Below are 12,337 nucleotides of genomic sequence, written 5' to 3' on the forward strand. Positions count from 1 at the left end.
GTTAAGTTGTTTTATCAAACCCCGAGATACTCTTTAACTCTTCAGAAACCTTTGGAATGCAAACATGGGCATATGGTTCTTCTTGAAGTCCATAGGAAAACCCCTCCCCCACTCCTGTCATCATGCCAAGATGTTCCAAAATGAGTTTTGGCAGCTTCCAAGTGAAATGTATGTCCTATTGTCATCTGTGTCTTTTCAGATGGTTAATTCCAGTTACTGGGGTAGGTCTTTCATGCACATATGAAAGGGACAAACAGGCCCTAAAAATCCAAGGTTCTAATGGAAGTATCGCTATGCTAATACACCCTTACAGCATGCCATGGTATTTCACAGGTAAACCATGCTAATTTCACATACAGCTTTGAAGGTTAGCAGTAAAAGCTTAAATATGGTCCACTACAGTGACAGCATGTAAAGAAAAAAGAAATAAATCTTGGAAGATGCAAGTCTTGGTCACTATGCTGAGAAGCTGATGGCCACTATTTCTGAATCAAACATAGATTTTCTAATTTAATTTAAAGTAGAGAGCTTTATACCTTGGTGAAAAGGCTTACAATAATTATACCAAATATGTTGGTACAATTAAAACTGAATCTGAGAGGAAGCTGTTCAGAGGAAGACTACTCAGTCTTTCTGCCAGCATCAATCCCACTCAATTCACTGGATGTGGCTAAACTGTAATTTTAAGTAATGTGAAAGCTAGCCTAATATTACAGTACAATCATTTGAGCTGGAGGCTGCTCTTTTTCACTAGGTGAAGATTTTGCTCCAAGCTAAGGTGACTGTGTAATCCACAGTGCTACACACTGTCCCCAAGCAGATGTACACAGCTGGAAAAGCAAATGTACCTGTATGGAGCTTCACGTGCAAAAAGAAAAGAGGTGACCAACACCAGTTCACTGTTGAACAGTTCCCTGGTTGTGTCAAAGAGAACAACAGCACAGTTTTGCTAATGCTTATTTTTGTCTCTAGAATAAGGCAGCAGGATGTTTTTAGCTGATCACGTTTACATATTCAGAGATTCTGAAAGGTTATTGTGACCAGAGGACCCTTGAGAGGCCTCTACGCATTCTACACTAGAACAGTACAGATCAAAATGGTAAGCAACAACTGTCTTTTCTCAATGTTTCTTTATGCGATGGAAAGAATTACAGAAAATATACACTAACCTGCATATTCCACTTCTATATCTGCCAAGGCCCGTACAGTATTTTCATGTGTTACTTCTTCAACATCAAGCATCCCGACACTGTCATATACATGTTTTGCCTTCCTGATTAGGTCTTCTGTTCTTGTTCTAATTTGGTCTGGTGACAGGTCCCATCTCAGAAGGTTTCGGCCTGATGCTATGTATGAAGAAGCCTTGAGCTGGCTAGTAATTTCTGCTCCTAATGTCATTCTCAACACAAGCTGTGGCCCAATGGACCTGAAAGTATAAAAATTATCTTTGCAGAGCAGGATTCTAGTTAAAGAGGAGGCTTATAGCAAACATTAAAAAAAAGACAACAGACCTTTAATAATTACAGAATATTTTTAGAAGCAAAAATAGTCCTTTCTAGAGCCGTAATTTGTCCAGCAGAATCATACACAGCTGTTACCCTTAACAATTATGTGTAATTTTAAATAAATCAGAGGTCTGTCTTCTACCTTTTCCATCTATAGGATGACTAAGTGCAGACAGGGATAAAAACCTTGGTATTGGAAAAACCAGACAGATTAAATTACCATTCAATCTTTTAAGAAAAACATAGTAATAGTTACTGAAACTCTACAGAAACAGACAGTATTTGCATTTCTGAAATACGGAATAAAACCCACATAGTCTTTGTAGATTCATAACAACGAATAATTTTACATTTATACAGGATGTCTGCCATATAACCAGCCATGGGAGGAAAACTTCTAGTTGTTACTCAGTTGAAAATTCATTCCTTTAATTGCTGTGGATTTTAAACATAGTTTCATTCTATTGCCAGAAGAGCTACATAAATTTAGTGCAATTTACGTACTATTAATACTGATTATAGAAATCAAGTGTATTTCAGCTTTAGCTAGAAGAAAAGTTTATATATGTAGCTGATCTTACTGTGCTGAGCAATGAATGGCTGTTTTTCACTAATCTTTTTAACAATATTTTCAAAAAAACCCCAAATTTGGGGCAACAAATCCAAATACAGGTTATGAAGACACTGGCTACAGAAATACAGGCATCTACTTCCACCCCAACAAACCAACATTCAACTTGGTTGTATAAAGGAGAGGGATCAAGACTCAGGCAACTGAATGAAGCAGGCTAATAGAAACCCACACAGAGAGAGCTTGCTACTGAAAGGGATGATTGCTTAACACTATTTTTAAACTAAATACCTTTTTCTCTTAAATGTCTTTTTCTCTTAACACTAGTCACTGTACCTGTATTAATTTTATTGCAAAACCAGTCTGGTATGTGCATAAGTGCTCAGATTGGCTTTGGCATACAATGAAGAGAGCATGTATAAAAGGATAGGCAATTTCAGCCTGAGGGAAAAACATAGCAGAAGAATGAAATGCCAACAATCAAAAAGAGCCAATTGCTCTTCTGTTTGAAGCCAAGACTTTTTGTTAAAAGTCCACTCATCTATAAGAGGCATCCTCTAGAAATAGCCTAGACAAATTTATTTTTATGCAAGACAAAAATGAAAGACAACATTTCTATTTAATCTTTGTGTTGAGGTTTTTTTTTCCTTCTTACCAGTTTCTTCAAATCCTCCCACACCAGTGTAGGCAAGATGTTTATTTTTCCTTTCTGTGAGCGTAGAAACATCAATGTCCAGCATGCTGATGATTTAACTTTGAAAACAAGCCTGAATGAAGAATATTCTTTCCACCTCTGTTCTACCTCTCTGATACAAACTCAGTTACTACGTTAATGCCTCAGTAGCTTCTCCACTTTTGAAACTCTGAATGGCAGTTAGAAGTTCATGATAAATGAAGCTGCTTTCATGAGAGCAAAAGGTTAAGTATTACCATTCTGAGAATGCAGCGGTTTGCCATCCCCCTAAATCACTCACTTCTACCCTGAATCTACAAATTCACCAAAGAACACTCCATTAAGTCACAGTTTCCCTCTGGACTCCCCTATGTCTAGTTTTTTCAAACACTGCTAGTGCAGGTCTGGTACAACCTTGTGGGAGCTGAAGGGCAACCTCCTCAAAACTAGGTTCAAGTCTCTAAACTCTTAACACCAGCCCACTCACTGCTTCTCAAGAACATTAGAAAGAATATGAAATGTGCCAAATTATGGTAAAAATAAAAGTAAAATAGAATCAAAGGAAAACAACAGCCTGAACAAGAGCTGACAACTATGCGAAAGTGCACAATACATAACAAATACTCTCTCTTAAAGAAGTTACAGCTTTCTGTCATTCATAACCTTCACACAGACATGTAGAAAACATAGCTCTGTCACTGACCAACTTTATCAGAAACAAAGATTAAAACAGTCGCAACACCAACAGATGATACTAATTTCAGCCTGTGTAACAAGTTTAATTAATAATTAAAATTGGACTGATTTAATGAACTTGAATGCAGGGCCCCTGATTACTGCAGAGCACTAATTTTAAACACAAAAGAAAAGATGCCACCTGATTTTCTTAGTAGGTTGGCCAGTTGCATTGAGGGATACACAAACAGATTTGACAGCTATATAAATGATTGCCATAAATCCAGCAAGTGGTTGTCTAGCTGTTAGAGACAGGAAAACACAGAACTGCCTGGTTTTGAAATTCTGATGCCTTGTTTCCTCCTGCTGACAGAAGGAAGCACTCATTTATGTAGATTAACAAAGGCAGTACAAACTCAGAAAGACCTGTAAGTCTTTCTAACTGACCAATAAAGGTGGGCCTTCAAAAACTGTAACACAACATCGCACACAAAAACAATCACTATATGCATCTCTTCAAATAACCATATACAGACATGCGCTGTTACCTTCCTACGAGTCAACAACATTGTGCTTAGGGCCAATGTAGCTGACAACAGATTAATAAAAAACAGTGTGCAAGTAAAAATACATACACAGGGAAAATTCTGGGCATTTCTTTCATGGCTTAGCATTTCATACTCTTTGTCTACATAAAACTATAAATAAATAAATTCCCCAATTCCATGTATCATACTGCAATAAAATCAGTAATTTACTAACTTCATCTTATTTGTTCAAGAAAGAAACAAAGAACACAAAGAAACTATGCCAAAATTAAAGATTGAATAGACTACAAAGAAACAAGAGTATAGCTAAAATATTGTGACTATTTCAAAAATGCTCTGCAACTACACTTGCCATGTTATTAGAGAGAAAATATTACAGTAAATTGTATCACTCACAGAGACTTTAACTTCCCAGATATTAACTGGAAAATAAATTCTATTAATAATGGTAGGAACCAGATGCAACAGCAAACAGCTTTCTTCAGACAGCAACTGGATCAGCAAGAGACAATTATTTTGCTTTTGGTAAATGGCAGCAACCACTGCTTGGTTCTGAGACAATCAGAAGTTGCTTCAGTTTAAATCAGACAGAAGGATTAGCAAATGTAGGTGTGTAAATAAAGTTACATGTATGCCCTAACTATAATATGTGACCATGGGCAAGCTGTTGCTAATGCCTGAAATTACTAGTACAAACTATATCAGATATTACACTCGATTTCCTTCAGTGCAGTGTAGAACAGCAGGCATATCTAAACAAGCCTGGGTTAAGGATAAGATTCATGTCCAGCACCAGTATCACCTTAAGACGTTCTTCTTTCCCTTCTGCCCTCTGCTGCTGGTTTCTGCCCCTGTACACCACACCATCAATGATGGCAGCAAAAAAGTCAGGGCAGCACACAGATGAAAATAAAGCAGACCAAAAAAATGCAGGGGGTACATCTTTTTTTTTCAGCTAATCTGTTCCATCATCTATTTTATGTGTAACTTCAAAACAGTTGCGATGGCATAAATGAAGGATCAAAAGTGTCAATAGACACTTAAGCCTGCACTACTGCTAGAAACACATATGAAATGCATGGATTAGCAGTAAAAGTCTCAAGATTATTACTCTCATTAGGCATACCACTGAAATGCCCCAGAGTGGAAAGAGCTATTGAGGCTTAAGAGGCAATACTGACATAAGAACAAATTCAACTAAACGGGTCAGAAATAAGTGCGAGCTAGATTTTTAAGAGATGTTTGTAACTATTAGGGCAGTGGGATTCTGAAACAGGTGCTCAATAAGCACCAGGAAGCGGAAACACCTCTATTTATAATGTGCTGCTTGATCAGCTTATAAAATGGTTACCTAAGGTGGCGCAAGAGTAGACTTGATCACAGCAATTATCCCTTTCAGATGCTATGGTTCTGTAAGGTCCTTCAAAATTCAAGCACCTTTATTTACATTGCATTTTTACTATGAATATCTAACTGGCCTCTGTTGACAACCTGCACCAGCCTTTTTCATGGGTGAGTCCTACGGCGTGTAATAATGTCAGTGGAATGACATACAGGGCAGGCTGGAGTGTATTATTCGTTTGTGCACTGTTCCATCCATCAATGAGAAGGTCAGGAGGACAGGCACACAAGGTTTGTTTTGGACTTCCAGCTACAACGAAGACTATTACAGACGCAGCTGTATTCACAAATTATGGTATTAATCTGCCATTCCCAAAAGCAGTAAGAATGATAATTTTTACCAGAAGCAGTGTAAATTGAATAACAACTTGAAAGCTTAGTAGCTACATTTAAAAGAGGCTTTAAAAGAAGAAAAAAGAAAGCTTTTAAATTACAGACTACATTAATTGCTATTTTTCCTAGAATGTGAGGTGATTTGTTTTATCAACAAATCTACAATTTGATTGCTTACTGCTTCTGGAAAATATAACTTTGATTTCCTTTTAGAAAGGAGAAGGATCTTCATAATATTCTATTATAGCAATACAGTGGCTAACATAGCTGCTGCAAAAACAAAAAAGCAAGTGAATTTACAGACTGATTTTTAAAGTGTAAAACATTCAGTAAGCCTGGTTTTGTTTAGAAATGTTTTCCATGACTGGAACATAAAATCATAGAATGGTTTGGATTGGAAGGGACCTTCAAAGCTCATCTAGTCCAATCCTCCTGGAATGAGCAGGACCATCTCCAACTAGATCAGGTTGCCCAGACTACACCCAGTCTGGTCTTGAATGCCTCCAGGGATGGTGCATCCACCACCTCTGGGCAACCTGTGCCAGTGTTTAACCACCCTCATTGTAAAAAATTTCTTTCTCACATCCAGCCTGGATCTCCTCTTTTAGTTCAAAACCATTACCCCTTGTCCTACTGCAACAGGCCCTGCTAAAAAGTCTCTTCCCATCTTTCTTACAGGCCCCTTGTAAGAACTGAAAGGTCATGATAAGGTCTCTCCCAAGTCTTCTCTTCTCCAGGCTGATCAACCCCAACTCTTTCAGCCTTTCCTCATAGAAGAGGTGCTCTATCCCTCTGATCATTTAGTGGCCCTTTGTTGGCATACTCTGTTAACTCTAGTAAAATAAATCAAGAAAGCCACAGTCTGTGAAGCAGAAGCAGCAAAGGGCAGGACCAGCTTTAGAAAATACAAACCCCAAATCATGCAAACTTGTGCACAATATGCTCCTATTACTGATCATCACTTTATAATATGTCAAGATTTAAGCCTTCTGTCCCATTTAACTCTGCTTGCACTGGGATAGCTCTAACTCCATTCAAGACTCTTTTATGGTACTTGCAGTTTTCAAACTAATTTTCACCTAAACAGCATTAGTTACAATGACAAGTATAATTTTACAAAACACAGTATGTTAACAAATGTTTTTCTGGGAAATATGTATACAGACCAGCTTATTGTACTTGCTAATAGATCTGAGAGATCTATTTTGATATACAAAAATCGGTATATTAGCTTCACGTAGGATGGAAAAACTGTTCGCTTCTGACAAAAGGGCTGGGATAACAGCTTCATGGGTGAAGTGTGAGACAAGATTTTTAAAAGAAAAAAGAGAAGGGTCTCAAATTCAGATACTTTAGTCCTCTTCTAGTTTTTAAATACTCTGATGGCAAATAAATACAACTGTTTCTTGCTATACCTTATGTATACAGAGGACATTCCTATGGGTATAACAAGATTTGCAAATCACAACAAACACAACGAACAACTTTTTCAATCTGTAATTTACTGTACCGATTTTTTTCTTTGTAAAAGCTGCCAGTTTACAGTTAAGAACAACAGTAACAGCATTCAGGTATTTCTAGCTTTTGAAACATCAGATCTTAGCGAAACACTTCCTAGTCTCACAGGCTGCAAAACCAGCGCCACATGGTGGAAGACAGCACTGCGTGAAGACCACATTCATCAGACTCCTGACATCAATATTCACAGGCTCTCAATGTTTTGCCTCCACCTAGCGGCCTTGTTTTAAGAGAATAATAATATAAATAGACATGTCCCATTAAGGCAACATAAAAACTGACAGTTTGCCTCAGGACAAATTATTTAATACTTGATATACCATATGTTGGCATTTCCCTGAAAGTAAGACCCAAGTGCTACCAAACATATATAAATGATAGCAGATGGGCACAGTTTAAGCCAAGCTTTATAATAGTCAAGCCTCACATGTAATACATATATGTATGTGTATATATATGCATATATATAATTTTTTTTTCTATAAGGAAGTTAAAAAGCATTTCAGAAACAAATTGCAATGAGTATCAAGCAGCACCTAATATAATGTAAGAGACATTGCTGTTGGTCTATGCTGTCAGGACAGATTTTAAGGTAGAAATTTAATGGGCTAAAATCTCTGTGTTATTTAGAGATCATTAATTCTTGCTTGAATTTTAAATATTTAAGTATATCTCTATTGTTTCACTTTTGTCTCACAGTTTTAGACAAGAAGTAATTGCTTATTTTATAGTAAAGGAATGACAAAATCAAGCAAAGTAAGCAGGGCACTGAGTAACCCAAGGTAAAAACAAAAAAGGGGGAAAAAACAGTCTGAGACAGAACAAGCAAAGTTTGTTCCATTTAACCATTTATCCATATGGCAATTTTGTTAAAAAAGATTAAGAAATGGCTGCTGATTTCTCTGAATGAAACTAGGTGACAAGTGGAGCCCTGCAGGGCTCTGTGCTGGGTCTATTCTTCCACATATTTATTCTTCATCTACTAAAAGGTGGGATTAATGAAGTTGACAAAATTTACTGATACTTTATTGATGATAATGCAGTGTACTAAAGGAACCACAAAAAGATACAAAAGAATGTCCTAAGAGTAAAGTTCAAAACCACTAACAAAGTTAATTTCAGTCTTAATAAACGTGAAATGAGACACACATCTGACTTGACATAAACCGTGATGATATATTAGCTGATGAATCATTCTGGAGACATAACAGTTTACCGAAAACACGAGCCAAGAAGCAGCTGAAAAGAAGAAAATTACAGAATTTAGCAGAGGTAGAACAGAGAACAAAGAATCATAGAATGGTTAGGGTTTGAAAGGACCTTAAGATTGTCTAGACCACATTCCTCTAAGCCCTGTCCAACCAGGCCTGGAACACTGTCTGGGATGGAGGATTTACCACTTTTCTGGGCAACCTGCTCGAGTGCCTCATCACCCTCACAGTGAAGAATTTCTTCCTTATATCTAACCTAAATCTCCTCTGTTTAAGTTTGAACCCATTACCCCTTAGCCTATTATTACAGTCCCTGATGAAGAGTCCCTTCTATGGCAACCTTGTAGGCTCCCTTCAGATATTGGAAGGCTGCTATGAGGACAAAACACAAAGATTCATTACACCACCCTGTAATAACATGTAGCACACACATACTATACACAGTTCTGATCTTCTCAGCAGTTATAAACTCTCATCTTCTGTTTTCTCACCTGCCTTTTCTGTGCTATAAAATCACAATGAGTTAGCAACAAACAATCAGCTGCACTGAGCAATGCACTCCAATAGACTCCATTCAAAGAACAACTAACTATACAAGGACTTTTCAGACTGGACAAGAGAGGGGAAAAAAAAAAAAAGGAAGAGTATTTTAGAGATTTCTACAACCACAAAGAGGGCGGAGAGAGTGAACAGGTATAATTTTTTACCCCCATTGCCTCTGACATAATTTAGGAAGAGATCAAACACAGTTCTAGGAAGCATCATCAATAAAAAAAGCTATTACAATTTTTTTCTATAAGATCATATGAGACAACTGGCTTTGTGTTGGTAAGTTCCCAGTTTTCAGAAAAGATAGTGCTGGACGTTCATTCTATCTTAACATGCTTCCTAGGGTACCTGGCTCCTGTAGAAGAAAGGCTAGACTTTTGAAATAACTTAAACCATTTAAAAGCAGTCGAGAGCAAGTCCATTTAAGTGAAAGTCCAGAGGAGGGCCACAGAGATGATCAGGGGCTGGAGCACCTCCTCTATGAACATAAGCTGAGAAGAGAAGGCTGCGTGGAGACCCCATAGCAGCCTTCCAGTATCTGAAGGGGGCCTGTAAGGATGCTGGGGAGGGACTCTTCTCTAGGGACTGGAGTGATAGGACAAAGGGTAACAGGTACAAACTCAAACAGGGGAAGTTCAGGCTAGATACAAGGAAGAAGTTCCTTACTGCGAGGGTGGTGAAGCACTTTAACAGGTTGCCCAAAGAAGTGGTAAATGCTCCATCCCTGGCAGTGTTCAAGGTCAGGCTGGACAGAGCCTTGGGTGACATGGTTTAGTGGGAGGTATCCCTGCCCGTAGCAGGGGGGTTGGAACCAGATGATCTTAAGGTCCTTTCAAACCCTAACTATTCTATGATTCTATGAAAAGAAATCTTTCCAAGCCAGGCATTTTTTCTTATATGGAGAGAATGACAGAACAGACATCCTCAATATACATTAACAGTGTGGTCCAACTGGTACTCCATGGGTCAAATTCAGTCCACAAAATGCTTCTGAGCTCAGTATCCTTCTCTCAGCCAGTTCAGGAAATAATTTTATTTTGTAAACTCTGTCTATAGAAAAATTGTTTTTTGGAGCCAGATCTGGTTACAAAGGTGGGAGCTGTTGCTTTGTACCACATGAAAAAAATTGCTGCAGTACATGAGGAGGTTGTGCCGTTTGCAGAGCACAGGGTAAAGGAAAAATGTTCCAAGTTTCTCAGCTAGCTCTTCACATTGCTGAGGTGCTGAACCTGATAGCTTAATGAAAGCATATGCATACACTATGAAAATAAGTGTGAAATAAGAAAATTACTATAAAAGTTCTTCCCATTTCTTTGGCCTCCAATGTCATTCCTCCTCCCGCTTCTTTACCCTAGCCCTAGTTTCTTGCTGGTTTGCATCTCAACAAGACAAAAGCCAGTGTTAAGAGTTTCTTTCCAGGGACAGAAATCTAAAATCAGATCTTAAATATAATTTTTTTTTCCAGAGTCCATATACATCTATATTCCTATTCAAAACCCAGTTTTAAGACTTTCAAAGGAAGACTCCAAAATTCAAGAATCCTAGAGAATTATTTTAAGACAATGAAATTATATAAATCAGTGTAACCACTTTTATTTAGATATTTTTTCCCATTACTCAGAGTACCATCAAAAAGTACACAGACAACTGCACTTAATTAATGTACGTTTTAGTGAGCCTTTTCCCATACATTTTGTATGTATTTATATAATAACTAAATATTAATCTTTGAATCTTCTGGATTCCAGTAGTAAAAGTATTTAACTGTAAATATTCTCCTTTCCCAAAGCTGCCTAGTTTAACGACAAGAGTTGGATGCTTAATGTAGTTTCATTCAATGTAAAGCATGATACTTGAAATGTACTAAGATCTATCTTTTTTACCTCATGTTAAGATGCTGTGGGGAAAAACAGAAGCTAGGAATCTTTGTTACTCAACATTTCTGTGACCAACTGCTTAACTTATGAAAATTAGAGGTCATGATTAGGTATTCAAGATTACTCTCTTTTGTGAGACAATTATTTGGGCACTCTCAAAACATGACTTGAAAAAAAAAAATCACAATTGATGAAGTGCAGTGCCCATTCCCCGCTATACTTACAAGTGATGAAAAAAGCCTCCAAAACTCAAATCAATACTGAATACTTTATTATTGCTTAAGAAGGAGGTATCTTCAGTTTTCAAAGGCAAATTGCAAAGGCAGATTTTTTGTGGGTTTTTTTTTTTCTGAAGAAAAAAAACCTTCCGTTCTTATTTTCCTTCCTTTCCTTTTGTTCCTTTTGTGAGAAAAAAATCTGTAGTTCAGACAAGGACCCTGAACACAAAATATGGAGAACAGTGAAAATGACTATACAAAAAGAACATAAATATATAATAGGGAAATAATTTTTGTTTTATTCAACAACAGTACACTGGTCAATTACTTGACAACAGCAAAAGCCTTATGAAAAGAAAAAAATCTGGCTCTTACTTTTTAAGTGCTGGTACCCCTCAATCCTAATTCAACCTGAACAAAGGCTATGAAATAGCACAAAAAATGGTATGTTTCATGCAGTAAGCACACAAGTGCCATTCCTCAAAAGCCCACAAGAAATAACCATCTTTGTAATTTTACAGTCAAATTCAGCTCAGTCCTCATTACCGCTATGTATTTACACTGTGACCCTCCTCCTATTTCCATGTTCCCTGTTAAACATGCTCCTTTGCTTATATTCTTCTGCCCTCTTTATTTCGGCAATGCTGCTCATTTGTCTTGTCCATCTAGAACTGCCTACAGGCCTTCTCCCACACCCTTTCTGGGTCCATTTAGAGCTAGCATTCGTTACAGAGAAAGGAATTAATCCTTTATAAGTCTTTGACAATAGATTTGTACTACTCTCACCCCACATACAATGTGAAGTAGCGACACGCCTTTTTACAAAGCCATTAAACCCACGTTGCTGGGTCTCCCTTCACATACACCTTGCTGCAGAGCTCACTGCTATTGCCTTAGTCCTCGCTCTATTGTTTTCCTGCCCGTTTCTCCTGCGGAACGGCTGATCCTCGGTGCACAAGTCGGAGACGTGGCCCCACCCGCCCTGCCCACCTTGAGGCTCACACCGGAGGCCGTTTCAGGGAGGGCAGTCTGCAAGAAACTCGCCAGGCTCCGAGGCGGTACCACCCCCAGCAGGGTGTGAAGTTTCCCGCTCATTGTCTGTCTGGCCCATCGGAGCCCGCCCCGCCCCGCCGGCCAGCGGGCGCTCCTCTCCTCAGAGCCGCCCGGCACCTCCCGCCTCAGGCCGGCCGCCCGGGGGACAGCTGGCACCACGCCCAGGCCCGGCTCCCCGAAGGACGAGGACTCCCGATCAGCCGCG

The 12,337-nt window shown here is 38.4% G+C and overlaps 1 protein-coding gene across 2 annotated transcripts in view; it reads right to left on the reverse strand.

Annotated features, from left to right (window-relative positions):
* Nucleotides 1-12,337, reverse strand: part of NLN (neurolysin) — a 35,922-nt gene that overhangs the window by 23,292 nt on the left and 293 nt on the right. Inside the window, exons 1-2 of one of the 2 annotated variants that reach the window (XM_065663128.1) lie at nucleotides 11,086-11,179; nucleotides 1,170-1,426 (exon numbers count right to left, since the gene is read on the reverse strand). In XM_065663128.1, the coding sequence (XP_065519200.1) occupies nucleotides 1,170-1,398 (229 nt within the window). In that variant the 5' untranslated portion in view covers nucleotides 1,399-1,426; nucleotides 11,086-11,179. Of the gene's footprint in view, nucleotides 1-1,169; nucleotides 1,427-11,085; nucleotides 11,180-12,337 lie in introns of those variants that run through there. The other variant, XM_065663127.1, reaches the window with a different exon arrangement.

Source organism: Lathamus discolor, chromosome Z, assembly GCF_037157495.1.
Source record: "Lathamus discolor isolate bLatDis1 chromosome Z, bLatDis1.hap1, whole genome shotgun sequence".
Taxonomy (NCBI): domain Eukaryota; kingdom Metazoa; phylum Chordata; class Aves; order Psittaciformes; family Psittacidae; genus Lathamus; species Lathamus discolor.